General features: G+C 41.6%; 1 protein-coding gene across 3 annotated transcripts; it reads right to left on the bottom strand.

The window, feature by feature from the left end:
• Positions 1 to 1,026: 1,026 nt before the first annotated feature.
• LOC143284048 (F-box/WD repeat-containing protein 7-like) lies at positions 1,027 to 24,163 on the bottom strand. 3 transcript variants are annotated; one of them, XM_076590654.1, is made up of 13 exons: positions 24,089 to 24,163; positions 22,858 to 22,970; positions 21,137 to 21,288; positions 19,702 to 20,272; positions 18,558 to 18,643; positions 16,598 to 16,715; positions 15,306 to 15,461; positions 12,835 to 13,095; positions 11,885 to 11,998; positions 10,323 to 10,504; positions 8,118 to 8,343; positions 5,718 to 5,928; positions 1,027 to 3,781 (listed from the first exon to the last, which is right to left on the bottom strand). In XM_076590654.1, the coding sequence occupies exons 2-13, from the start codon at positions 22,957 to 22,959 to the stop codon at positions 3,519 to 3,521; spliced, it is 2,442 nt and encodes an 813-aa protein (XP_076446769.1). In that variant the 5' UTR covers positions 22,960 to 22,970; positions 24,089 to 24,163; the 3' UTR covers positions 1,027 to 3,518. The 3 variants fall into 3 exon arrangements, with proteins under 3 accessions (XP_076446769.1, XP_076446770.1, XP_076446771.1); XM_076590655.1 differs by having other exon boundaries at positions 15,306 to 15,440; XM_076590656.1 differs by lacking the exons at positions 21,137 to 21,288; positions 22,858 to 22,970; positions 24,089 to 24,163 and having other exon boundaries at positions 16,598 to 16,711; positions 19,702 to 19,840.
• Positions 24,164 to 26,554: the final 2,391 nt, after the last annotated feature.

Raw genomic sequence — 26,554 nt, 5'->3', positions numbered from 1 at the left:
ACAATGATTTTAAAATGAATGAATATCAAAGAAAAACATACTGATAAATAAAACACACACACACACACACACACACACTGCATCCCCCAACACAAAACAGGCAGCAGCTTGTGTAGAAAAACAGCTGAGTGCCTCCCCCCCCCCCACCCCCCCTCCAACCTCCTCTTTTTTAATCATGTATTTCTTTTTTCTTTTTTCTTTTTTTCCCTTTCCTTTTTTTTTTTTTTTTAATTGTTTTTGTTTTCTTCATCAGTAAAGGTCGCAACCTGCACAGACTGGTGTGTGCAGGTTTCATATCCGGATATGCTTCAATCATATCCATTCAGCCAATGACATTTTTGTCTTTATCATGTCTTTCCAAACAGAACACTTTGAAACTGACAGTATCTGTGGCTAGTGACCGACCTTAATATATTACCTCCCTTCTGCATGTTGATGCAGCGCCAACTTGATCAAACAATGGAAAATCTGACGTTTAGCACAAACAGAAAAAGAAATGCAGGTAAGGCAGAGAAGAGCAATAAAGCCTGTCAGCATACCATAAAATCCCCACCATTTCTAACTAAATGCTGGCAAAACTAACGCTTCCACTGTTAGTTCCAGTTTTTGAAACACGTGAAATTTTCCACAATATCTGAAACTAAGGAGCAGAAACCCAATTCCTGACAACTCTGCTTGTTCAATCAAGCTTACTGTCAGACGTTTTCTTTTCATCTAAAAATGAAGTCTGTTGAGAACCTTCATTCTCAATAATGAATCATTTTCTCCAGTAAAACTGGTAATCCCCTGGTGACTGCTATAAACACCTAAGTGAGAGAACAATATCAGTAAATAAAATGACCTGGTCACCATCACACATAATTTATACCAAAACCCTGCCATGCTAAAACTCCATACACTAACCAGTAACAGCCCCTTCAGTTTCAAGGAGGTGTCAATGGATGCGGACTGATATATATCTCCAACATATCTGCTTAAAAAAACAACAACAAAAAACCGGATTTGCATGACCTGGGCATAAACCCTGGAGAGCCTTTCCTTTGCTTTGTATAAAACACTAACTTACCATGAAATAAAATAAGCAAACAAAATAAACAAATATGTTAAAAAAAAAATTATAAAAAAAACACCCACTAAAATACAATAAAACGAAAGATACACAGACAAAAAAGCAACAACAAAGAGAGAGAGAGAGAGAGAGAGAGAGAGAGAGAGCAACTCAAGTGTGCCACAAGACCGAAGATGTTGATGGGAAGGGAAACACAGGGACAACTGATCTGGACAAGTCTGCCAGTAAGGTACAGTGATATGTCAACCTCTGGCACTGCTTCAAACCACCAGAACAAACAGACGGGCTGAAGATGGGAGGGGGAGGGAGGGTACAGGGCCTGTGTTCAGAAGACATGTTGACCACAGCCCACTGCCAGAATTTAAGGTAGGAGATGACATACCAACAATGAAATAAAAACATATCTCAAGAACAGCCACCTCAACAATGTCCTTAGCTCTGTTTCCTGAAAAAATCCCATATCTGTGTAATGTGAATGTTTTGTCTGCAGAATGATAACACTACAGTGGAAGTTTCAATGTTGTAATGACCCAGAGATTCAGGCACATATGATGTAAGCATATTGCAAACTAAGATCAAGAAATTAATTTGTCACATAGTTCAAATCATTTCAAGGTGAAATTGGCAGTTCTTGCTGACACTGTAAATAATTACATAAGCAAATCTTTTACTTCACCTCCATGTATTTTGTCATAATAGTTCCACCTCACACAAAACTATTTAAAAAAAAAAAACATGCAAAGGAACCATGTTTCAACTAGAAAAAAAAAACGCAGTGATTTCTTTGAATGCCGGTGAATTTCCCTGTATGAAATAAAGAACATAAAACAACTGTAAAAACAATTTCTATCAATAACCCACTTGCATTTAATATAGACTGACCAAGAAGATATGAAATGAACACAAGAGCATCCAGTTTCTCAAATGCATACCTGAATCACTTGGAGCAGTCTGATTCAAATTATTTTAAAGACGAATTACAATGACATGTGCATCATGATCACAAAAACAAGCAAAGACAGACGGTGGAATAGAGTATTCTGACAACATGCAAACGACCCACCAATACTGTGAGTAAAACACTCTACATACCATTCTTTCCCATGAGGTTGTGGAGCAAAACCATGCTCAAGCCCTAGGGGTCTTCTGTCATCTGTCTGCCAGCTTCCTGCACCTCCTTCTCTTAGCCTCACATGCAGTGACACATACACTAATTCACTGGCATGCAAAACACACACACACACTGGCATGTACATACACACTGACATTTATGTACACACACACATGCTCAATGGCATGCATCCACAGACATACACTGGCATGCAAAACACACACGCACAAACACAGGCATACAAACGCACACACACTGGCATGCAAAATACACACATCCCGATATGCGTGTGCGCGCGCACACACACAATGGCATGCATGCGCAAATATTGGCATGCAAAACACACACTGGTATGCATGCACACACACACTGGTATGCACACACAAACACTGGCATGCAAAACACACACACTGCACACAACTAATAACAATCATGGTCAATGCCAACAGCAACCGTTCCCCCACCCCTACCCCCCAAGGAACACGTCACAAGCACACACACACTTCCTCCACAACACGGTCCACTCTCCTTTCAAGTGTTCCCAGTCTCCTCACATCCCCACAGCACCACTGCTGTATGGACATCACCCTCCACTGTAACCCCTCTGACTGCTGCTGGCCAATCTGCTCGTCGGTGAAGGGCTGTCACCTCACCCACATAACACAGAGCTTACACAAGCCAGGATGTCAGTGAAGGGCTGTCACCTCGCCGACAGAACAGAGCTTACACAGGCCAGGATGTCAGTCACAACTCTGTATTTGGGCTTCTTTCTCCTTGGTTTGCATTGCTTTTGTTCAGCATAATCACTGCCACCACTGAAAGAAGTACCTACACTTCAAACTTATGCCACACTGATCTCACTTGGGCAAGGTTCAGCAGTCTGGGCTTTAACAGTCTGTAGTGGTGTGTGTGCCACAGCCTTTCAAGTCCACCTCCTTTCACTGTGACCAACACTTCTACCCCTGGGGCACAGGGAAGGCAGCAGATTCCTGAAACTTCAGAATGCAGTTGTTCTCTGACACTACAGACAGTCATTTTGCAGAGTTCACCCTGATTCACACACCCGTTTCACACAGATTCCACCAAACAGATCCCAAAGTCAGATGCACTCCTGGCACACAGTTTCTCAGTTAAAAAGGAAAAAAAAAAGAAAAAAAAAAGGGTCTCATTCTGATACGATGTTTGTGAGCGTACCTGGTTTGTAGTCCTTGATCCTTGAACCATTATGGATCCTGAATACATCAACCTGTCTCACTGGGTTTTCTTGTTTTGGTTTGTTCTTTTTACAGAACTACGGCACAGTCAAAGGCGAGGTTGACCACACACTGTGTTATCCGATCATTCCACATCGAAGTCTAGCACCATCAGCTTGGTTTCCTCGGTACCGTTCCGGCTGCCCGCAGCACACACCATCTTAGTGTTGCTGCAGCGGACGCGCCACACCACCCCTCCACTGCCCCTGCTGGGCAGCGTCACCAAGTTGCGTATATACGTCCCCGAGTGAAAGTCCCAGATCTTCACCGTGCCGTCGTCCGAGGAGGTGACCACAAACTTCTTGTTGAACTGTAGGCACGTCACGGCGCTCTGATGCTTGTTGGGACCTGAGAGAGAGAGAAGATGAGAAATAACTGTTTAGTTTGTTATTATCTCAAATCAGAGACATTTGGAACTTGTTGGGACCTGAGAGATAAGATGAGAATAGTTTTATAGTTTATTATCTCAAATCAAAACAATCTGGAACTTGTTGGGACATAAGAGATAAGAATAATTTCACTGATGACTATCTAAATCAGAGAAATTTGGAGCTTATTGGGACCTGAAAGAGCAGAGAAGATAATAATAACTTTACAGTATATTATCTCAAATCAGATAAATTTGCCCAGGTGTATCATCACAGACAAGTACTCGACAAGGAAACATGGATGTAAAAACAGACAATGAATAGGACTAAAGCATAAATGTAACAGCGTTGCAGACAACGTTTCACACATTCACTCACATACCGCTGGTAAAATATCTTTCGAAATGTGAAAACAAAAAGAATCATAAACACACTTCAAATTTTCAAACACACTGAAAATACATCCAGACACATCTTTCATTTCATACATACACAAATGTGTGTCACAAGGAGAAACGCCTATGCCAGGCAGTCACCTCAAACAGCCACTGTTTCCTATTTTTCACACACTATCATTTACCGTAAAGGAAGGAAGCTGCTCAAACTCCTTGCCTTCACCATTGCCTGTGTAACCAACCACAGGGCAGTGGAACACACTGAGCATTACACAACTTTGGTGGTAGGAGCTTCCTCACAAACTAGTGACAATATGATAACTAATCATTTATTTCTGGTTCTGTACAGTGCTGTGATACATTTAGAAACTCAAGTCAAAGCACTATACAAATGCAATATTTAAAATGAATCAAATTAACATACAAGATGAAGCAGAAACACAAAACAGTTGTTGTTTGTTGTTTTTAAGTAATAAAAGCATAATTATTCTCATATGTAAGGGCGTAATTCACAAACCCCACATAGTGGCATATGCTCTCAAGATAATAACATTCCAGTTCACATGCACAAAAAAAGTTAGTAAACAACATAAACAACAAAGAGAACAACAATCACAGTTGAAATTTATACATGTGAAAAACCAGCACAGTTATAAGCAAAGTTACATACTAGGAATTTATGAAATGATGAAATGAAATAAATCATCGCAACTGCAATTGGAATGAACTTCCTCTTTCGCTTCATCAGGTCTCCGCACTTTCAAGTCTGGCCTTAAAACCCACCTCTTCCCAATATAGCCTCCCTTCCCTGCCTCTTCCTTGTCTTCAGTTTCTCCAGTTTTAGAGTTATGCATGCGTGTGAATGACTGGTGCAAAAGTGCTTTGATTTGTCTCTGCACAAGATTCAGCACTATATAGATATCATTATTATTATCATTAATTACAGGACACAAGGGGTTTAAGAGGTAAAAACTGGAAGAGTTCCTCAAAGTTCAAACTAAAGCACCACTCCCTCACCCCTGTGCATACCCCCACCCCCCTCCACCACCACCAACCTCACAACTCACTTACAGTGTCTGGAGGTACTGCACAGTGGTGACATCCCACAACTTGACAGTGGAGTCAGCATTGCCCTCCAACCCCCACCACCAACCATTCCCTCCCCACCCCCATACAGACCCCCCCCCCCCCCCCCCCAGCCCCGTATCCCCCCTCCCATGGTGACATCCCACACCTTGACGGTAGAGTCAGCATTCCATCCACAAACCCCAACCTCCCGTAACCATTCCCACTCTGTCACAGCCCCCCCCCCCCCTACATTCCCCAACCCCCACCCTCCCAACTCATCCTGCAGTGTCTGAAGGCACTGTCCCGTGGTAATGTCCCACACCTTAACAGTGGAGTGGGTGTTTGGTGCCACCCCCCCTTGCTCTCCCCCCCCCCCTGCACCCCACCCCACCCCCCACACATAAATGCCCCATAGCCCCTGCATACCCATCCCACAACAACCTCCCAACTCACCCTGCAGCGTCTGGAGGCACTGCCCCGTAGTGACGTCCCACACCTTGACGGTGGAGTCAGCGTTGCCGGACACCAGATAGTTGTCCTTTAGCTCCAGGCCGGAGGTGAGGGACTGGTGACCCACCAGAGTGTGGAGACACGTCCCACTCTTCACGTTCCACACCCTGATAGACGTGTCCAGCGACCCGCTCACTATGTGCAACCCGTCAAACTGCACACCACAGACGACATATCTTCAACCTTGTTTTTTTTTCCTTCTTACTATTAACTAATTTCAGCATTTGTTTTCATTTCCATGCAACACATATCCACATGGACATTTTTTGGACCGATATGTGTAATCTAGCTGTATGACCACATGAAGCAGTGATACATCAGTTCACAATGTCAATGTTTTGTCGTTTGCATGTTGCTGCTCAACAGTAGAGAGAAGACACTGTGCATCCTTCAGTACCCACCTGAAGAGAGTTGACACCATCCACCAGTACCCACCTGAAGAGAGTAGACACCATATACCAGTACCCACCTGAAGCGAGTAAAAACCGTCCACCAGTACCCACCTGAAGAGAGTAGACACCATATACCAGTACCCACCTGAAGCGAGTAAACACCATCCACCAGTACCCACCTGAAGAGAGTAGACACCATCCACCAGTACCCACCTGAAGCGAGTAAACACCATCCACCAGTACCCACCTGAAGAGAGTAGACACCATCCACCAGTACCCACCTGAAGAGAGTAGACACCATCCACCAATACCCACCTGAAGCGAATAAACACCATCCACCAGTACCCACCTGAAGAGAGTTGACACCATCCACAAGTACCCACCTGAAGAGAGTAGACACCATATACCAGTACTCACCTGAAGCGAGTAAACACCATCCCCCAGTACCCACCTGAAGAGAGTAGACACCATCCACTAGTACCCACCTGAAGAGAGTAGACACCATCCACCAGTACCCACCTGAAGAGAGTAGACACCACCAGTACCCACCTGAAGAGAGTAGACACCATCCACTAGTACCCACCTGAAGAGAGTAGACACCATCCCCCAGTACCCACCTGAAGAGAGAGTAGACACCATCCCCCAGTACCCACCTGAAGAGAGTAGACACCATCCCCCAGTACCCACCTGAAGAGAGTAGACACCATATACCAGTACCCACCTGAAGAGAGTAGACAACATCCACCAGTACCCACCTGAAGAGAGTAGACACCATATACCAGTACCCACCTGAAGAGAGTAGACACCATCCACCAGTACCCACCTGAAGAGAGTAGACACCATCCCCCAGTACCCACCTGAAGAGAGTAGACACCATCCACCAGTACCCACCTGAAGAGAGTAGACACCATCCCCCAGTACCCACCTGAAGAGAGTTGACACCATCCCCCAGTACCCACCTGAAGAGAGTAGACACCATCCACCAGTACCCACCTGAAGAGAGTAGACACCATCCACCAGTACCCACCTGAAGAGAGCAGACACCATATACCAGTACCCACCTGAAGCGAGTAGACACCATCCCCCAGTACCCACCTGAAGAGAGTAGACACCATCCACCAATACCCACCTGAAGAGAGTAGACACGGTTGGTGTGTCCTTGCAGGACGTGCAGGCAGGTCTCAGTTCACAATGTCAATGTTTTGTCGTTTGCATGTTGCTGCTCAACAGTAGAGAGAAGACACTGTGCATCCTTCAGTACCCACCTGAAGAGAGTAGACACCATCCACCAGTACCCACCTGAAGAGAGTAGACATCATCCACCAGTACCCACCTGAAGAGAGTAGACACCATCCACTAGTACCCACCTGAAGAGAGAGTAGACACCATCCCCCAGTACCCACCTGAAGAGAGAGTAGACACCATCCACCAGTACCCACCTGAAGAGAGTAGACACCATCCACTAGTACCCACCTGAAGAGAGTAGACACCATCCCCCAGTACCCACCTGAAGAGAGAGTAGACACCATCCCCCAGTACCCACCTGAAGAGAGTAGACACCATCCCCCAGTACCCACCTGAAGAGAGTAGACACCATATACCAGTACCCACCTGAAGAGAGTAGACAACATCCACCAGTACCCACCTGAAGAGAGTAGACACCATATACCAGTACCCACCTGAAGAGAGTAGACACCATCCACCAGTACCCACCTGAAGAGAGTAGACACCATCCCCCAGTACCCACCTGAAGAGAGTTGACACCATCCCCCAGTACCCACCTGAAGAGAGTAGACACCATCCTCCAGTACCCACCTGAAGAGAGTAGACACCATCCACCAGTACCCACCTGAAGAGAGTAGACACCATATACCAGTACCCACCTGAAGCGAGTAGACACCATCCCCCAGTACCCACCTGAAGAGAGTAGACACCATCCACCAATACCCACCTGAAGAGAGTAGACACGGTTGGTGTGTCCTTGCAGGACGTGCAGGCAGGTCTCAGTGTCTGGGTTCCAGACCCGCACAGTATAGTCGTAGGCGCCGGACACCACAACCCTGCCGTCATACTGCACGCAGCGCACCGCCGCCACGTGCCCCTGCAGCACGTGCAGACACTCCCCTGTGTCCACCTCCCACATCCGCATCGTTGCGTCCCTCGACCCACTCACAACCCTGTGACACAGCATGACAAATCATCATAGCGACCCACAACCCGCTCAAATCCCTGTAACACCACGTGACAGAGAAGGTCAAATCATCCTAGCGACCCTCGACTTGCTGACAACCCTGTAACGCTGCAAGACAAATCATCATCGCATCCCTCAACCCACTCACCACCACATGACAGAGCTGAATCATCATCCTGTCCCTCAACCCACTCACAAAATTTTAACACCACATGACAGAGAAGGTCAAATCATCGTAGTGACCCTCAACCCGCTGACGACCCTGTAACAGTGTGACAGAGAAGGTCAAATCACTGTTGCATCCCTCGACCCACTGACAACCCTGTAACACCATGTGTGACAGAGAAGATAAAATCACTGTCGTATGCCTCAACCCTCTGACAACCCTGTAACACCATGTGTGACAGAGAAGGTCAAATCATCGTCGCATCCCTCAACCCTCTGACAACCCTGTAACACCATGTGTGACACAGAAGGTCAAATCATTGTCGTATCCTTCAACCTGCTCACAACCCTGTAACACCATGTGTGACAGAGAAGGTCAAATCATCGTCACATCCCTCAACCCGCTCACAACCCTGTAACACTGCCTGACAGAGAAGGTCAAATCATCGTCGCGTCCCTCAACCCGCTGACAACCCTGTAACACCATGTGTGACAGAGGTCAAATCATTGTCACATCCATTGACCCGCTCACAACCCTAAACACTGCATGACATAGGTCAAATAATCGTTGTGACCCTCCACTCACTCACAACCCAGTGACACTGCAATCTGAGAAGGTCAAATCATTGTAGTGACCCTCGACCCACTCACAACCCTGTAACACCACATGACAGAGAAGGTCAAATCACTGTAGTGACCTTCCGCCCACTCACAAACCTCAGACATGCCATGAAGACCAAAGGTCAAATCATCCAAGTGACCCTTGACCCGCTCACAACCCTGAAATGCACCATGACCATACAGTATTGTACTGTATTCATTTTTATTACAACAGATTCTTCTGTGTGAAATTCAGGCTGTTCTCCTCAGGAATACCATGTTTCCACAGTGCAGCATCACCATGTTTTTTTTTTTTTGTTTTTTTTTAATGTGACAGTGAGTACAAAGAATATGAAAAATGATATTGTGGGGAACCCCCCCCCCAAAAAAAAAAACCAAAAAAACCAAAAAAACCCCACCTAAACAAAGATTACTGGAAGAGGGAGGTTTACTGTCTCCCAAGTTTCCAGGCTGGATGTATACAGGGCAAAAAGTTGGCCTAGATATTTTTCCAATACCTTTCCATACTGTGTGAAAGTCAGACTGACCCAGGTACACACATACACACACACAGGGTCCCAGGGTAGAAGACGACAACAAAGTCAAAGAGAACGACTCTCTACTCTGTGAAGAAGTAGGTATTCTTTTATTTTCTTTTGGTGCCAACAAATACTTGTGACATCTTGTTTGTTTTTTTTCTTTTCTATATTTTGATGATGATAAAATGATGATGATGGCAATGAAGATGCTGCTACTGGGGTCCATTTAGGTTTGGGATGACTTGACAAGGCTGTATACTCATAATATATCTCGGCATATACAGACTAACAGACACCTGCAGTTGTGGTCAGGAAATTTGAGCAACTTCACAGACACATCCGTGAAGTGGATGACAATTGACTGTGTGGACCCAGTCTTCCCATTTGAGTCCATAACATATTCAACTATGGGTTGGTACTGGCCATGGGCAAAAAAACCCAAAAAAACTCCTGCATCTGATGCAGATCCAACCCACATCCATAGCAATGTGGTTGATTCTTGGTACATCTGAGGATCATCAAACACCTACACAGACATACCATAAAAAACTAAGAAAATCAACAACACACACACACATACACACACCAGCACTCACTTTGGTAAACACAATACATACCCCATACACACAACACACACACACACCCCACCACCACTACTCACTTTTTCCCAAACAGTGACATACACCTCACAGTGGAGGTGTGACCATGCAGCGTGTGCTTGCACACCCCAGTCTCTGTGTTCCAGATCCTCAGAGTCCTGTCCGTGGAGCCACTGATCACCATGCTCCCTGACATCTGGGTCGCCCACACTCCTCCCGTGTGGCCAGTCAATGTCCGCAGACACTGGGGACATGTGCAGCACATTGAAACCCTTCAACCATACCCTTTGACTCCCACCAACCATTTGTTAAAATCCACACCCTCACAAAAAACAACAAAATCACAAAAATTTTAATAATGCTCAAGAATAGAACTTTAATTGAAGGAAAAATAAATGAAGACTAGAATTATCATTGATCAACGTTGGCAGGATAAGATAATCATGAGAAGAATTACCATTGTTTTCCTCCTCTATCATGCAGTTCCATACACAAACAATCTGAGTTTCTCACACACAAACACACACATGATACACACACACAAAAATATGATACATACACATGTAAACTTGTATTATACATATGCAACACACAAACACACTGTACACAATAGTTTTGCTTGGGGCCTTCATCTGGGAGCTTGGATAGGAAATTACCTCTGAACCGAGTCTTAAACCATGGTCAGGAGTAAATGGCTTAAAATGTAAAACAATAGCGCTGCTTCTAATGAATTACTGCAACGCACATGGAAATTTTTTTTTTTATTTCTCTGACATACAGACACTAGAAAGAGGCCTTTCCTCTCTTTCTAGGGTAGATGGCTGATATAAACAAATGAATGTCAGAAGACATACACTTTAAGTGCTTTTCAGCAATAAAGAAACGTTCTACACAGCAACATTGACATATCTAGATTTCCTTTTCAGCCTGTTGGAGGCAATCCTCAGCAACAGCGACCAACAAAAATCCTATATGTAAAGATGGAAAAGATCAACGATGCTAATAACGAAGGAGGTAACTGCCATAATGATAATGATGAATCACAGTGATTTAATTCGATGTGAGCTTTAAAGATCATGATAATTTCAAAGATAGAGATGAAGTGTATACTTTGGGCAGTGACCCAAAAAACAACAAAAAATACTTTTGTGGAGCATGTAGCCTATGTATATCCTTGCCCTTTTTCTTCTTTTTTCCTTTTCCTTAAATCATGCATTGTATCTGTAACAGTTTTGAATATTGTACAAAACAAAATGAATAAAAAATATCTGCGAAGAAAAAATCCAAAAAAAAAGAGAATTGTTGTAAGTCGGACAACAGGGGGTCACTGTGGCAGAATATGTCAGACACTGGACTTCTGATCCAGTGTTCACCAGTAGCAGGGTTTGAGGCCTCGTTTTGGTGTGGCCTTGTGTATTTGGAGAATGGAATTTGACTCTGATTTTCATCACTCCACCCAGGTGTCAATGGGTATCTGATTTCAGTTGTGGAAGGTGGTCAAAATGATGGTATGAGGGGACTGGGCCCTGCCTTCCTATGCCGAGCCCCAGACACAGTGGATGATGGACCTGAAGGCCGTAAAAAGCTATGGGAGCTTTAACCCTTTTTTCTCTACAGGACTGACCTTGCCAGAGACAGCGGACCAGACCTTGAGCGTGTTGTCATCAGAACCGCTGACGATGCGCTGACCACAGAACTCCAGACAGGTGATCACGTGGTCGTCGTGGGACTTCATGATCTGTAACAACCACCACAACAATGATAACAAAAATGGATTTTTAACAATGTTTTACTTCAAACACACACAAAAGCATAAGAACAGCAGTACAAAAAATGTATTTCATTCTTTCTTTTTTCTTTTCTTTTTTTTTTTTTTTGCTTGAAGCACATGCACCAGCAAGTTCAGTACTTCAGTGAATAAACATACACAACAATACACACTGACAACATAGCCTGATCTGGCAACGAGCTGTACCACATGGGTGAATATGAAAAACTGGTGAATAGGCTGAAAATCCAATTATACTTTCTTTCAAAAGAAACTGATGCACCATACATACCATCGCTGGTCCTATCTTACCATGAAAGGGCTGAAAATTCCATTAATTTACTTTATTTTAAAAAAAACAAAAAAAAACAAAACAAATAAACCAGCATTTTCATACCATTGTTGGTCCTATCTTCCCATGGAAAAGGCTGAAAATTCAATTATTTTACTTTATTTTTAAAAAAGGAGGAAAAAAAATAACATAAAAACAAGAACGGTTCCACCATTTTCATACCATTGCTGGTTCTATCTTGCCAAGAAGAGGCTGAAAATTCAATCTTACTTTCTTTCCAAAACAAACAAACAAACAAACTGGTCCAGTGTGTCTTGCTGTGAAAAGGCTGAAAATGCAATTTTACTTTCTTTCCCCCCAAAACACCCCCCCACTGGTCCAGCATTTGCAAACCATCGCTGACTCTATCTTGCCATAAAAAAGGCTAAAAATGAAATTGTACTTTCTTACAAAATTTAAAAAAAAAAAAAAAAAAGGACAAACAAAAAACCAGATTGGCCCAACATTTTCATACCATGGCAGGCTCTATCTTGCCGCTCCTCCACCTGCTCTCGATCCCAGACTGCCGCAGGTACAGGCCCTTGTAGTCCTTGAAGTGGCGGTGCCTGCGGCTGCCACGGGAGGAGCCGAAGACCAACATGTAGTCGATGCCCTCCTCCATGCACTTCTCCCGCCACAGCAGGTTGTCCTCGCACAGCACCTGCCAGTAGCGGCAGGTCTGGGCCGCCTTCAGCAGGTCCTTGGGCTTCAGGAAGGACAGCACGTGCATCGCCAACTGACACACATACACACACACACACACACACATACACACACACATGTATATAAAGTATGTCAACACTAGACTTCAATTTAGATCACTATAATTATAAACATTTTTACTGCCGAAAATGGAGTATGGCTGCCTACGCGGCAGGGTAAAAACGGTCATACACATAAAAGCCCACTCATGTACATATGAGTGAATGTGAGAATTGCAGCTGAAGAAGCAGAAGACAGAGATAAACATTTTTTATTAATTAACAACGTTAAGACCAAAGAGTAAGTTGTGGCAATTAGAGACTGAGCTAGACTTAGTGGACATGTCGAGACAGGTTAATCCAAAGAAAATACACAAAGAGAAGAAAGTACCCCAGTACAACAGACTAGACTTCTTCCTGATTTCTGAGAATTTGTCTAATTTGGTTACTGACACAGACATAAAAGCCACGTTACAGAGCAGACCACTCAACAATAACACTGACTTTGACTGTTGAAAAAGACAAGAAACGCCATTCTTTGTGGAACTTTAATTGTTCCCTTTTAAAAGATAAGACATATCTGGATGAAGTTAGTAGTGTCATAAAAGAAGCCATAGAAGAATACACTGCTACACCATATAATAGAGAACAACTGTCCAATGTAAATAAAGCTGACATTCAACTTACAATATCAGACCAACTTTTCCTAGACGTAACCTTAATGAAAATTAATGGTAAGACTATATAATTTGCAACAGCAAAAAAGCGCATAATTGTGAATCAGAAAAGCAGTTAGAGCTGCATATTGAGAGATTAGAGGATAAAAATGTCCTCACAGAAGAAGAAAATGAGAGAATTAATTACTGATACAGACTTTCCCGTTTCCATTAGAGCACAGAAAATGGAAGGGGTTTTGTAACAATCGATGGCTCAGTGGGTATCAGAAGGGGAAAAACTAAATAATTTCTTTGGTGGGCTTGAAAAAAGAAACTTCATCAGTAAACACATGAGCAAACTAAATGAGAAATGGCACAGAAATAAATGAAACAGATAACATTGTAAATGAGGTAAAAACATTCCATGAAAATTTATGAGGGAACAGGGATGTATAATATTGTGAAATATCAGAATAAGTTAACTTAATGATCTGCCAAAGTTCACCCGAAAAGAAAGTCATTATTTAGAGGGTGAAATATCTTACGAGGAAGCAGGCGTAGCTCTGAAAAAATGAAAAGCAATAAGAGTCCAGGCACAGATGGATTTACCATAGAATTCATCAAGGCTTTTTGGGGTCAGCTGAGTGAGATCCTTAAATGAAGGCATCAGAAGGCAAGACAAGAACTGTCCACACCACAGACAGAAAGCATAGTAATCTGTCAAGGGGTTAAATAAGTCAGTTCATGTTTGACGTGGACTTAGCACCTATCCTTCTGGCTGGGCACCACATTATCCATCAGGCCATCACTCAACACTGGGCCAAATAACACCCACAGACCAACATGCATGCATGTCTATTTCCAATGATACTGAAATAATTATAAGGCTGTTGCTGGTTTTTTGTTGTTTTTTTTATAACAGTAAAGTCTGTTCAGTAAGACTGCCAGAGTGACAACTGATCCACAATTACAAGGAGAATGCAGGAAAAATATGCAATGAAACAGGTTTAAGTACAACTGAATCTGGTGTTGAAATAGAATATCATAGAAAATAAGAAATTACAATGTATATTTGCAAGAAAACAAGAGCAAGCAATCAGCTCTTCAGCCTTGACAAAGTTCAAAACACTGAGCTCAAAATTATTAATTTGGTTAAATTTAAAGCAGAGAGATAGGGCAGAGAGAGCAATACAATAATAATTATAACAATAATGGTGACAAGAACAATAACAATAAAGTACACTGATATAGCACTAACCCTGGAGGTCAAAGACTAACAATATAGCATGAATAAGGTACAAGAATACTTTTTCTTTTAACATCAACGATACAAACATGCTGAACACGCCATTTTAAAGAAAACAAAGCAACAACATCACTCACAGCTCACACACACACACACACACATTCTCATCCACCTCTGTCATACAAACGACAACACATTCTGCACTGCAGTATTACAATCTCCATACACACACACACACACATGCACATGCACACACACAAAGAGTGAGAAAAAACCCCAAGCAACGATCCACCAGGCAAGCGCTCTCCCCTCTTTCAACAGAGTCAATGAAGTGAGCCCTCACCTCCTTGGGCAGGAGAGAGATGAAGTCCCGCTGGAAATGCGGCTCCAGCAGGTCCCTCATGTGGCGCACCTCGGGCAGCTCACAGTGAGAGATCAGGTCGTCCAGCGCCATCGCTTTCTCCGCATTGCTCCACAACTGGCACACCATCTTCTTCTTCTTCATCATCATCATCATAAATAACAATAATAAAATAACAATGATAATAATAATCATGATAAAGATAATAATAATAATTAATAAAAAAAAAAAAAAAAAAAAAATAATAATAGGCAATTTCTATTCAAACTGTATTTAAACATAAAGTACAATAATGCTCAAAACACATCACACGAGTAAAATATAACCAAAAAAAACCTCATTTTAATAACAAGTAAAAATCTCTGAAACAACCATTCCCATGTGTAAAATGTTAAAGAAAAAAGTCAAGATATAGTTCAAATCAAGTTGGCAGCAACTGATCTGCCAATAGCATTTTTTTAAAATACAGAAATGGCTGTTTCAGGCACCCAAGCATCATGAACAGTTTGACAACTGCACCTGAAAAACTGATGTTTCAGCCCAAAATGTACTGTTACTCAGTGGTGGCCCCAATTCTGCATGGTGCTAAGGAAAGGCATTTCACTCAGATTTTCCTCATTCCATCAGCCAACTGGGAACCACTTTTCCTCTTTTCTTGTTTGTTTGCTTGTTTGTTTTGTTTGTTTTTACGGGGTTTTTGTGGGTTTTTCTCTATAACTTGAACTGTATTGTGCCACTTTACTGTATAACTTTGCTGATGAAAAGTAATGCAAATAATATTGTAATTCTAGGAGCAAGAAGTCCAGATAGGGAGCAATAGCTGACATATTGACCTGTAAGCTGTTTTACCTCAGTGAGGTGACTGTCGTTCACTGACATCCTGACCTGAAAGCTGTTTTACCTCAGTGTGGTGACTGTCGTTCACTGACATCCTGACCTGAAAGCTGTTTTACCTCAGTGTGGTGACTGTTGTTCACTGACATCCTGACCTGAAAGCTGTTTTACCTCAGTGAGGTGACTTTCGTTCACTGACATCCTGACCTGTAAAGTAAGCTGTTTTGCCTCAGTGTGGTGACTGTCATTCACTGACAAGTAGACCTGTCAGCTGTAGTCAGGGAGTTAATATGTATGGCCTTGTTTGAACACGTGATCTGTTTTTATTTCTTTCTTATTTCCAGCAGATGTGGTGTAGCATACATATGGATCTGTCCACGCGTTCTGACACCTCTTTGAAACTTAACTGAAACTGTCTTCAGTCACAATCTCCACCTTACCTTGAAAGTGTCCAGCCACTGTTGAAGTCTGGGGGGATCCTGAAGCTCTGCTGCTCCATTCACTGATGACAGACTGCTGGCCCCACCGTCAGTTCCTGATGTTGTCGCTATCTCCTGCCTTCACCCACACCATTAACCATGTCACACACAAATACACACATTTCTACAAATACTCAAATCATTTTACTTCATGACAAGTGCAAGTGTTTTTGCTATGAAGGAAATGAAATATTCGTTTTTCTTTGATTTCAGTCTGAATGTCATGTGGTTTTCTTACCTAATCTATTCTATCAATCAAATTGTGAAGCATATTTTAATGAATGGTCATGTTCTAAAAGTGATTGCATTTATAAGTTTAACGTTACATGTATTCAAACCAAAAGACAAATTTATATGAGTTCACACACAATTAAGTTTATTTTTTGTATCTCGCCTCAATGAGGTGTACCGGTAATATTGCTGAAATGATTATGCAATGTGGACATTCATAAACTCCTGGCATAACAATGTTTTGTACAAATCACACACACACACACACACACAAAGAAGAAGAAGAAAAAAAATCCTGCTAATCAGATTATGAACTGTGGCTGTTCCTGGAGTCAAAACGATTGAAAAGGGCCTTATTCATGCAATCCTGTCTTGGGGAAACTGGGCCTTGAAAGTGTTGGAAACTCTCTCTTGGCGTTACATAAATCTGTTGATTTTTGGAGTTACAGCAATTTTATCCTGACAACCTTTTCAACTTCATTTTTCTACCAAGTGTAATCAAGTAATCAAACCTTTTCCCTTTCACAGTACAAGCTCACTTTTACTTCTTTCTTTGAGAAACTTAGAGAAACCCTGTTACTGCTTTGATAACTGGTCAAATATGCTATCTGCCCACTTAGAACTGTATACAGATTCGGTTTGAAACCTTTTTCCAACTCTGCTTTGTTTCAATTTGAAGAATGTAGAGTTACTTCCCTTGTAATATGATTGCAATTTCCAGTCTCCAAAAAATGCAGAAATGAGAGCCTGTTTGGCCCAGATAGTACATTTACAGTTCAAATCTAAAAGCTCTCATTTCGCATGCTCCAGTGTCCCACAGCGACCAAACATCCATAGCTCTTTGTGGACTGCTAGCACTGGGACTGCAAACATGCCAAGATGGCTGAATCTGTGTATGGGGATATGCTACTTTAGTCCAACATACTTCTTTGAATTTAATTATCACATTTATTACCGGCGTTGGGTTACACTGCTGGTTAGGCATCTGCTTGGCAGATGTGGTGTAGCGTATATGGATTTGACCAAACACAGTGACGCCTCCTTGAGCTACTGATACTGACAAAAAAAAACCAAAAAAAAACCAAACATTTAATATCCTGACAGTTGTCTGTATGGGTTAAAGGTCATACTGATACTGTGATAGATTCACCAGTCATTTGTTTATTTGATTCTGCTTGCTTTGTTTTGGCGATGATGATGGAGAGGCTACGGATGGTGATGACTATTTTCTTTTGTCCATTCATTACCTCCTCCCCCCCCCCCAAAAAAAAAAACAACATATATATGTCTGTCTAAATTTGTGTATCTAAATTTTGATGCTTCTGTTTGTTTGTGTGTATGTGGTTGTTGTTTTTTTGTTTCTTTGTGTGGGTTTTTTTCGGTTTTTCTGGGGGTGGGGTGGGGGGTGGGTGGGTGTTGTTGTTTTTTTGTCAATTCATCACTTGTGTAAAAGAGAAATGGCATTGAGAAAAGGAGAAAAAAAAAAGAATGGGGTGGCATCAGAGCAATGCCACTGAAAGAGCACAAACAAAGGAGCAGCAAAAAACAAAAACAAAAAAAAAAACCCCACCAACAAGCAACACAAGACTGGGGAGGGAAATAAAAAATAAAATAAAAACATACACTACCTAACAACCATTTCCTTTAAACATTTATCAGATTTTTGTACAAAGAATGAAAGACATCTTACTTGCTGTAGGTAGCACCAGACCGCCATTTCTTTCGAAAGGAAACATCCTCCTCATCTATGTCCAATGAACTTCGTTTGTAGCAAGTCTGATGGAGAACAGAAACCATTCTTAAACACTGCTGGTTGGAATTTTCTGTCAGTCCAGCTTTGCATATCATGCTGCTGTCACTGTTAGTGTTACTGTTGTTGTAATCATGCTAGTTTATGTCAATGAATTTGAAAGAAAAAAATCACCAAAGCAGTGACTGGTATTTAGTTCTCAACAATTTATATGATGAACTTAAAACTAATTAAAAGCAGCTGTCATTTTGCTAAGATGCAAAGCTGGAAAATTTAGAGTGTTTAATCAACTAAGCTCCTATACAATCTGACATTTGATATTTTAGTTATTCTCAAACTAGACACCACTTTTGGCATGAACCTCAGCAAAGCCAACAAGCGGAATCAAACTAAAGCTGTAAACGAAATACAACTACCAAGAAGTTATGAAGTCCACCAAAAATTAAAATGCAGTCTGACACATGAATCTACATTAGTACTTCTGGAATACGTGGCAGTTCAAAAATAACTCAATCACACTTTTTATATACTAATATAGTCCTGTTACATGACTGGTACAAATAACATAAGCTTACAGTAGGGACAACAAAGTGAGAGCTGTATGATCAGCGTTTCTCCACTGCAATGGAAAGTCATTTACAGCTTCGTCTTCGGTGACTCAGTGAAGGACTATGACAATCAAGCTCGGAGGCAAGACTGCACTGGCTCTTAATGCTGCAGCCTTGGGGGCTAGTTGGCCTTTGGGAACCATCCCAACACTGAGTCCTAACACCCTCTTGGCTGTGAGAGTGGGAATGTAACTTGGGTGAGACACTCTCCACTATAATCAAATTCTAAGATAGTCCGGACAGCAGCTGCCTCCTCTGCTGTTCTGAAGATTGTAGCCTGACACGACTGACCAAATAAAAACCAAATGCACTCACAATGTTTGCCAAGCAAATATTAGCACAGAACAGACAATCTGATTTTTGTCACTGAAATCCTGATGCTAATTACATATTAAAATAACACAACACATTACACCTTCAAACACACACAGACATGTGGAAAACCCCTTGAAACGGAAAGACACTTAGACAGTGACCTTGAGGGTGTGTGGTGAGGAGACCGGCCAGAGTCTCGGGGAAGCAAGGTAGCGCCCACAGGACCAGCTGGACAGACAGCTACACTTCTCCTCCTGCAGGCCGCGCCCCCCCTCTCTGCTCCAGTCCTCCCTGCTCTCCACACGCACACCGTCAGCCACATCGGCCTCCTCGTCATCGTCACTTTCACCACCCTCCTCACCACTTCCCCTATCCCTTCTCACATCATCCTCCCCACAGTTGTCCGTCTCCTCCTCTTCTTCGTTATCCGCTCTGTCACTGTCTGCATTACCATTTCCATTCACAGCGTTTACCTTGACATGTTCACCATCAGGGTTTCTGTTGCTGTGTGAGGAAGTGCTGCTGACGGCTGCGGATGCTTTCTGGCATAGTCCTATGGAAGCGCGGATGCGTCGGCCTGAGGATGAGCGGGTCAAAGGGACTGCCTGAGCACTGCTGCTTGGGGTTGGGTACAAGTTCTGAGGGGAACTTTCTGAGTCAATGCTTGCCTTTTCCTCTTGTTTCACATTGCACCTTCGTCTTCTTCCACGTCTTCTTCCACGTCTAATAGTGCTTGAATGAAACAAGAAAAAAAAATGAACATTCAGTATCTTTCCCTCTCCCTCTCTCAGTCTGTCTTCAGAGATTATCCAAATAGTTTTGAGGAAAAAAAAGGAGGCAAACAAACCATAAACAAACAAAACAAATAAGGCAAGCTGCGGCAAACACAGGTATTACATTCAACGTCAGACATCAGTGTATGTGACAGTTATACATATCTCAGAGCTAAAAAAGCATGTTTTCACAGATGCCTTTATTTATTCATTTATTATTCAATCATTTATTCATCATAATCTTCTGCCAGTTCCAGAGTTGGGGAAGGACAGAACTCATTGTAACTGAAAATAAAGGAAGGTGGGATGGCAGGAGGGAAAGAGAGAGAGAGAGAGAGAGAGAGAGAGAGAGAGAGAGAGAGAGAGAGAGAGAGAGAGAGAGACAGCAAAGAAGACAATGGGGATAAAGACAGGGGGGAAAGGGAGAGAAAGAGACAGACAGAGAGAAATGCACACATAATATATAAATAAAGTAATGGATAAGAAAAGACTCAAAAAGAGAGAGATGGAGAGAGAGACACACACAAACAGAATGAGAGCAGCAGATTATATCAACCAACACTGCAAAAAGTCCAAATATATTTTCAGTGCAGGAAAGAAAACATTGTAAAGTAAATAAATTGAATAAAGTAATACACCAAATAATACTGTTTTCAAAACGCAGGCCATCTCAGTGAACGAATCAATCACTTCATCCTTTTTTTTATGCATGTGGATAAAAAAATGCCTCCAACAAATAGTACAATATTCTTAGTAAGCATCATTATTAGGGTATTTTAATGGGGGGGGGGGGGGGGAAGAGGGGTTAAAAAGTTAGTCATACCCAGTCTCTGACTGTAATCTCTCTCTGATCTTTGCTCTGGTTCGAGAGGAAACAGAGTTCTTGTCTGCATGGTCCATCTGCTTTCTGCTGGTTGGGAGGCTGTGGACACAGGAGCTGTTGGTGTTCTCTGCACCCTGATTGAGTGCTCCAACCTGCACACAACATCAGTGCTGGGTGGTAAAGTTCCTGGTCACAGAGTACTGACATTGACAGCCAATTATACTATAATTAGAATATTTACATTGCATTTTTTTTTTAACTTAAAGATTAATAAGAATGAAAAAAAAAGTAAAATATTAAATTTAAAAAATATACATATAAATATATATATTCATCTTTTGTTGTTTGTCTTCACACAATTTTTTTCCCACATCTGTTTGTTGGCTTTACATCCTAATATGACTTGAAAGTTGAAAAGAATTTCTGATATTGTATCAATGTTAGAATATATTCTGAATATTTGTACACAGCATAATAATCATAATATCACAAGCTTTGTGACCAAATACATATAGCAATATCCAATTTCTTTCCCTCCACTCCTTGAGGGGAAAAACTGTGGATATATTGCCCTACACATTTTGTTGAATTTAGGTCAAATAACAGAAACTGCAAATGCAACCAATCTATTGTACATGTTGATTTTCATATGATGAAGATAAGATCACCAAACAATGTTCATGTTCATGATGTTGTGTCAATAATGCGACTTGATTTTTTTCAAATGTTCTTCAGTATAATCATACATATGAGACTGTGCCAAAGGGTTGACAGATTGGGGTTTGCCATTTTACTTGTTTGGATGTTTTTTACTGGCAGCAGCCTGCCAGGACTGTCATATTTGTGTTTTATTTTTCTTATCTGTATGAAGAGATTAACTACAAATCAAAAATAGAGATACAGGACTTATTTTGATAACTATGATGAAATAACTTGACCATCAGAGTAAAATTCTGACAGAAAAATGGGATTAGGACAAGGAAGGTGCATTTACAATGCCATCATATTCTTGCATAAATATCTATGTTGCTCCTTTTTGTAATCTGTTGCAGTCTATTGTTAACTATTCATCAAAAAATCAAACTTATCTATGTATTAACTAAATTAAGTACTATTCTCTACAACCAAATCAAAATAAAACCTTTTTCCAGTATAATACAGCAAACACTACAGACTGACTGTTTCTGTATTATCAATGATAGTACATCTCTTACTTATGGACATTTTTAAAAATTTCCTTAGAAACAACACACACGTGATGTATGACATACAAACGATAAAGAAATTTTGTATGAAAATGGAAAAACAGAAAATTATCCCCCCTAAATACACACTCTTACTCTTCGTCTCCAATGGAACAGTGAACAAAAATTTTAAAGTAACTCCATCATTCTCTCCCCTTTTTGAATAATTCCACTCATCTGTTAGATTATCTAATGTGGGTCTAAGACATGCATGGCAAAGACTGATGTATCCCTCAGTCGCAAACACTGAAAGTGAAACAGCTATCCTACATCAATTCTAAGACTGTACTAATGACAAAAGCATTAAAACTGCACATTATCATGTATGTGTGTATATATATATATATATATATATATATATATATATAATAGCATAATGCTTAATACAACAGAGCAAGTATATATATTTAAACTAACTTCTCATTACCACATCATGACATTTAAATACGTTTAAAATCAAACTTTCACTGTGCTTACTTTCTTTTTACCCTTGATAAATTCCTTTCGTACAGATATTCTGTCCCGTTCCAGCTGCAAAGCCGAAAACGAACTTGAAACCTCAATCTGTCTTCTGGCCATGATTGTCCATACTGTCGAAAAATAAAATGTCACGATTTCTCATCAGTCACATGAATTTATGTGTGTGTTTTTGTTTGTTTGTTTTTTGTATAGCACAATAAAAAGTCAGATCATGAATCTGAGGCAGACTGTCTGACAGAATACCATGTTAGCTGTCGATTTATTGCATCACTCATGAAAGCAAATGGAAAACACAGATGAACTGCAACAGCATGAAAGACATGACTTAAAAATATAAAAGCTTGTGCACTAATTATATCAATTATGAACCCATCCAAATGCAAGAAGCAAAACCTTAACTGCTCACCTAGCACCTAAATTATGTTTGAAGCGTGTATCCTTGCTGAAGTTCACTTAGCACACACAATTCGTCAATATCCACATTTCTTCCCCTCTTCTCTGTGTGACTGACAGAGTGAACGTCCATGTCTTGTTGTGAACACTACTCATTCTGTCTCGTGAGGAATTGTGAACATTGCCCACGATTCATTAGTTTAACCCATACCTTGACACACACACAAACATCCATGCATGTATGTACATGCACAGAGACATGAACAACCGACATAGGGTCATCACAATGCATGTCATTATCTTACATGACACTGCAATCACAGGTAAGTCATGAAACAAAGAAATGAAAAAGTTATCACTGTGAAGTTTGACTTTGACTACAGCCACAGGTACCACTGAAGTTTCTGTACGCAGCTGCCTCCCTTCACCAGCTTTTTTTTTTCCGACTACTTCCACTATCCTATTATTATTCCTAGAATGTACGTGCGCTCTGCAAAGTTCGTTTCGATGATAACAACTGGCCACTGTAACATGTGTATCAATTGATCCTGATCGTGGTCCTGTTGGGATGCTTAAAACGTCGATAGCAGTTCGTTCTTAACAATGACTTCTGAAAACAATGGAAAGGGGAATAATAACTGATGTTTTGATGGAACCCAACGATTCACTGTCAACACGAACATGTTTAACAGTCGAAGTCTCAAACTGTACTCATGCAGTCATTTTAGTGAGAAAAACGCATTCTGCACAGGCTACAAGTACGGATAAAATGGTAAAAACAAAATATAGACCGATTAGATTCTTAATATAAGGGAAAGGCAAATTATATACCCACAGAAAACAAGAATATTTATATCACAATGCTCCTCGTAGTGGTCATTCACACAATCAACAGACGTCGGCCATAGTTGTTGTTTGACCGGATGTTACGAATACTGTCGAGGTTTGACGGGAAAGGCCGAGAGAGAATGAGGTTTTCTTACACACCTCTGACAACAGAAAGGAGAACAAATCCAAATAAATCCCTGAAGCGTATTTCACACACAACAGAGTTATCATCACTCAGTCAAATTCGAAGGAGGGCGAGGGAGTCAGATAGTCGGAGGTTGCCAGGAAATATGTTCCACATCCAGCATAACAATTTTATGCCGTCGCATGCGTTTTTGTTACCAGTTCAGTATTCAGTTTTCATCTCACTTTTGAGTTTCCGTTTCACGGAGGCATCGCTGCGTTTAGATAACTCCATATGTAATACATCTGTATTTGACTGTTTTTGGATCTTTGTGACAGGGACTATCGACACGGGGGAGTATCGACCTGGGGGAGTATTGACGCGGGGGAGTATCGACACGGGGGAGTATTGGGCTGACCCCATTCCATATACGCCACACCACATCTGCCAAGCAGTTGGCTGACCAGCAGCGTAATCCAAAGCGCTTCGTCAGGTCTTGAGGGAAAATAATAAGAAATGAAGTAAAATAGAATGATATGTGTGTGTGTGTGTGTGTAAATAAATAGAAAATAACAAATGAGGCCAAATTTGAACTGAACTGAATCTTGTTAAACGGCTGAGCTCAGATGAAGAATTTGGTGCTGATGAAAGTCAACTGACTTGTTCTGCTGAGGTAACCGGATCGGCCGGTATGAAAATGCACTTTGTCCTTGTAACCTTGACAGAATAGTAATCACCATCATCATCATAGTCGTCATAAAAAGAATAACATAATAATAATGATAATTTTACGATCCAGGACTGATACAGAAGGCACGAGAGTTGCAAATGATCCGGGGGCACTGCTATGACTGAACGGGGTCAACATAAGGCCGCTGAACAATCAAGTTAAGATTTGTCAGACACTGAAGTGCTAGTCAGTGGTGAAGACGTACCACCCCCGGAACCCCCACCCCCATCCCCGACACACACACACACACACACACACACCTCACACACACACACACCGCAACCCCCCCCCCCCCCGCACACACCCCCATCCCCGACACACACACACACACACACACCTCACACACACACACACCGCAACCCCCCCCCCCCCCCCCCCCCCCGCACACACACACACACACAAACTGAGAAGAAGAAGTAGAAAAAAGGAAAGAGGGATTTACCCAAGACCGCAAGAATAGTTGACTGAGAAGAAATCCGGGCCGGAAACCGAGTGTGTTTCCTGCTGACTTTATTAGAACAGAGTCGGACACGGCAGTAACAATTAAAAGGAGAGAGACCAAAGTCAAAGAAATGAAAAAGCTTCTGCAAAAGAGACCGTGGCTGACCGACAGACAGGATGATCAAAGACTGAGAAACACCGCCGAGAAGAAAAAGACTCGAAAATGATAAGGGTTGTCCAGTCCGGCAAAAGACTCACTGTGACAGAAAGAAAACTTGTTGGAATGATGCTGGAGGCGGATGGGCCGTCAGTGGAGAGAGAGAGAGAGAGAGAGAGAGAGAAGAGAGAGAGCAGAAAAAAACTTGAAATAGAAGAACTGAGAAGAAGAAGAAGAAGAAAGAGCGCAACAAAGAATTTCAGCTCAGTCGGGAGTCCTTGGGTCATTTCAGAAGTCATTTATAACGTGCTAGGACTGATTAAGACGTTTACACCCATGATGTGGAGTCCTTAACTGAGTCCATTTGATACTGATATAATATATCACAGTATACATCACATTACATCAGTGCATAATTACTTGACTTTAACACCGGCCCATGATGTCAGTAATCTCTGAGTCCATGCAGTAATATTCGATCTGTGTTTTGAACTTGTTGGGGAGGTTTCGGGATGCTTATCTATCTATCTATCTATCTATCTATCTACTTTTCAGTATCATAGACAGACACCACTGAAGAAGAGATTAGCTAAAGTCTAATACTAAACAAAACACATGTATTAGTTACATCTATACTGGTCAGGTCAGGTCAGGTCATTAGATCTGTTTCAGTTTTCAGTTTCAGTTGCTCAAGGAGGCGTCACTGCGCTCGGACAAACCATATACGCTACACCACATCTGCCAAGCAGATGCCTGACCAGCAGCGTAACCCAACGCGCTTAGTCAGGCCTTGAGAAAAAAAAAAAAAAAAAAAGGGGGGGGGGGGGAATAAATAATAGATAAGCTTACATAAATAAATAAATAAATAAATAAATAATAATTATAATATAGAAAAAGGTAGTAGTAATAATAATAGTAATACTAATAAAATGATAATAATAAAAAATAAATAAATAAATAAATAAGACAACAATGGTGATATCTGCTACTGGTAACCTGTAATCCAGTACAACCTGTTCAG

This window comes from Babylonia areolata, chromosome 7 (genome assembly GCF_041734735.1).
Source record: "Babylonia areolata isolate BAREFJ2019XMU chromosome 7, ASM4173473v1, whole genome shotgun sequence".
NCBI lineage: Eukaryota > Metazoa > Mollusca > Gastropoda > Neogastropoda > Buccinidae > Babylonia > Babylonia areolata.
The sequence above is the reverse complement of the archived record's forward strand: the minus strand, read 5'-3'. Positions and strand labels throughout refer to the sequence as shown.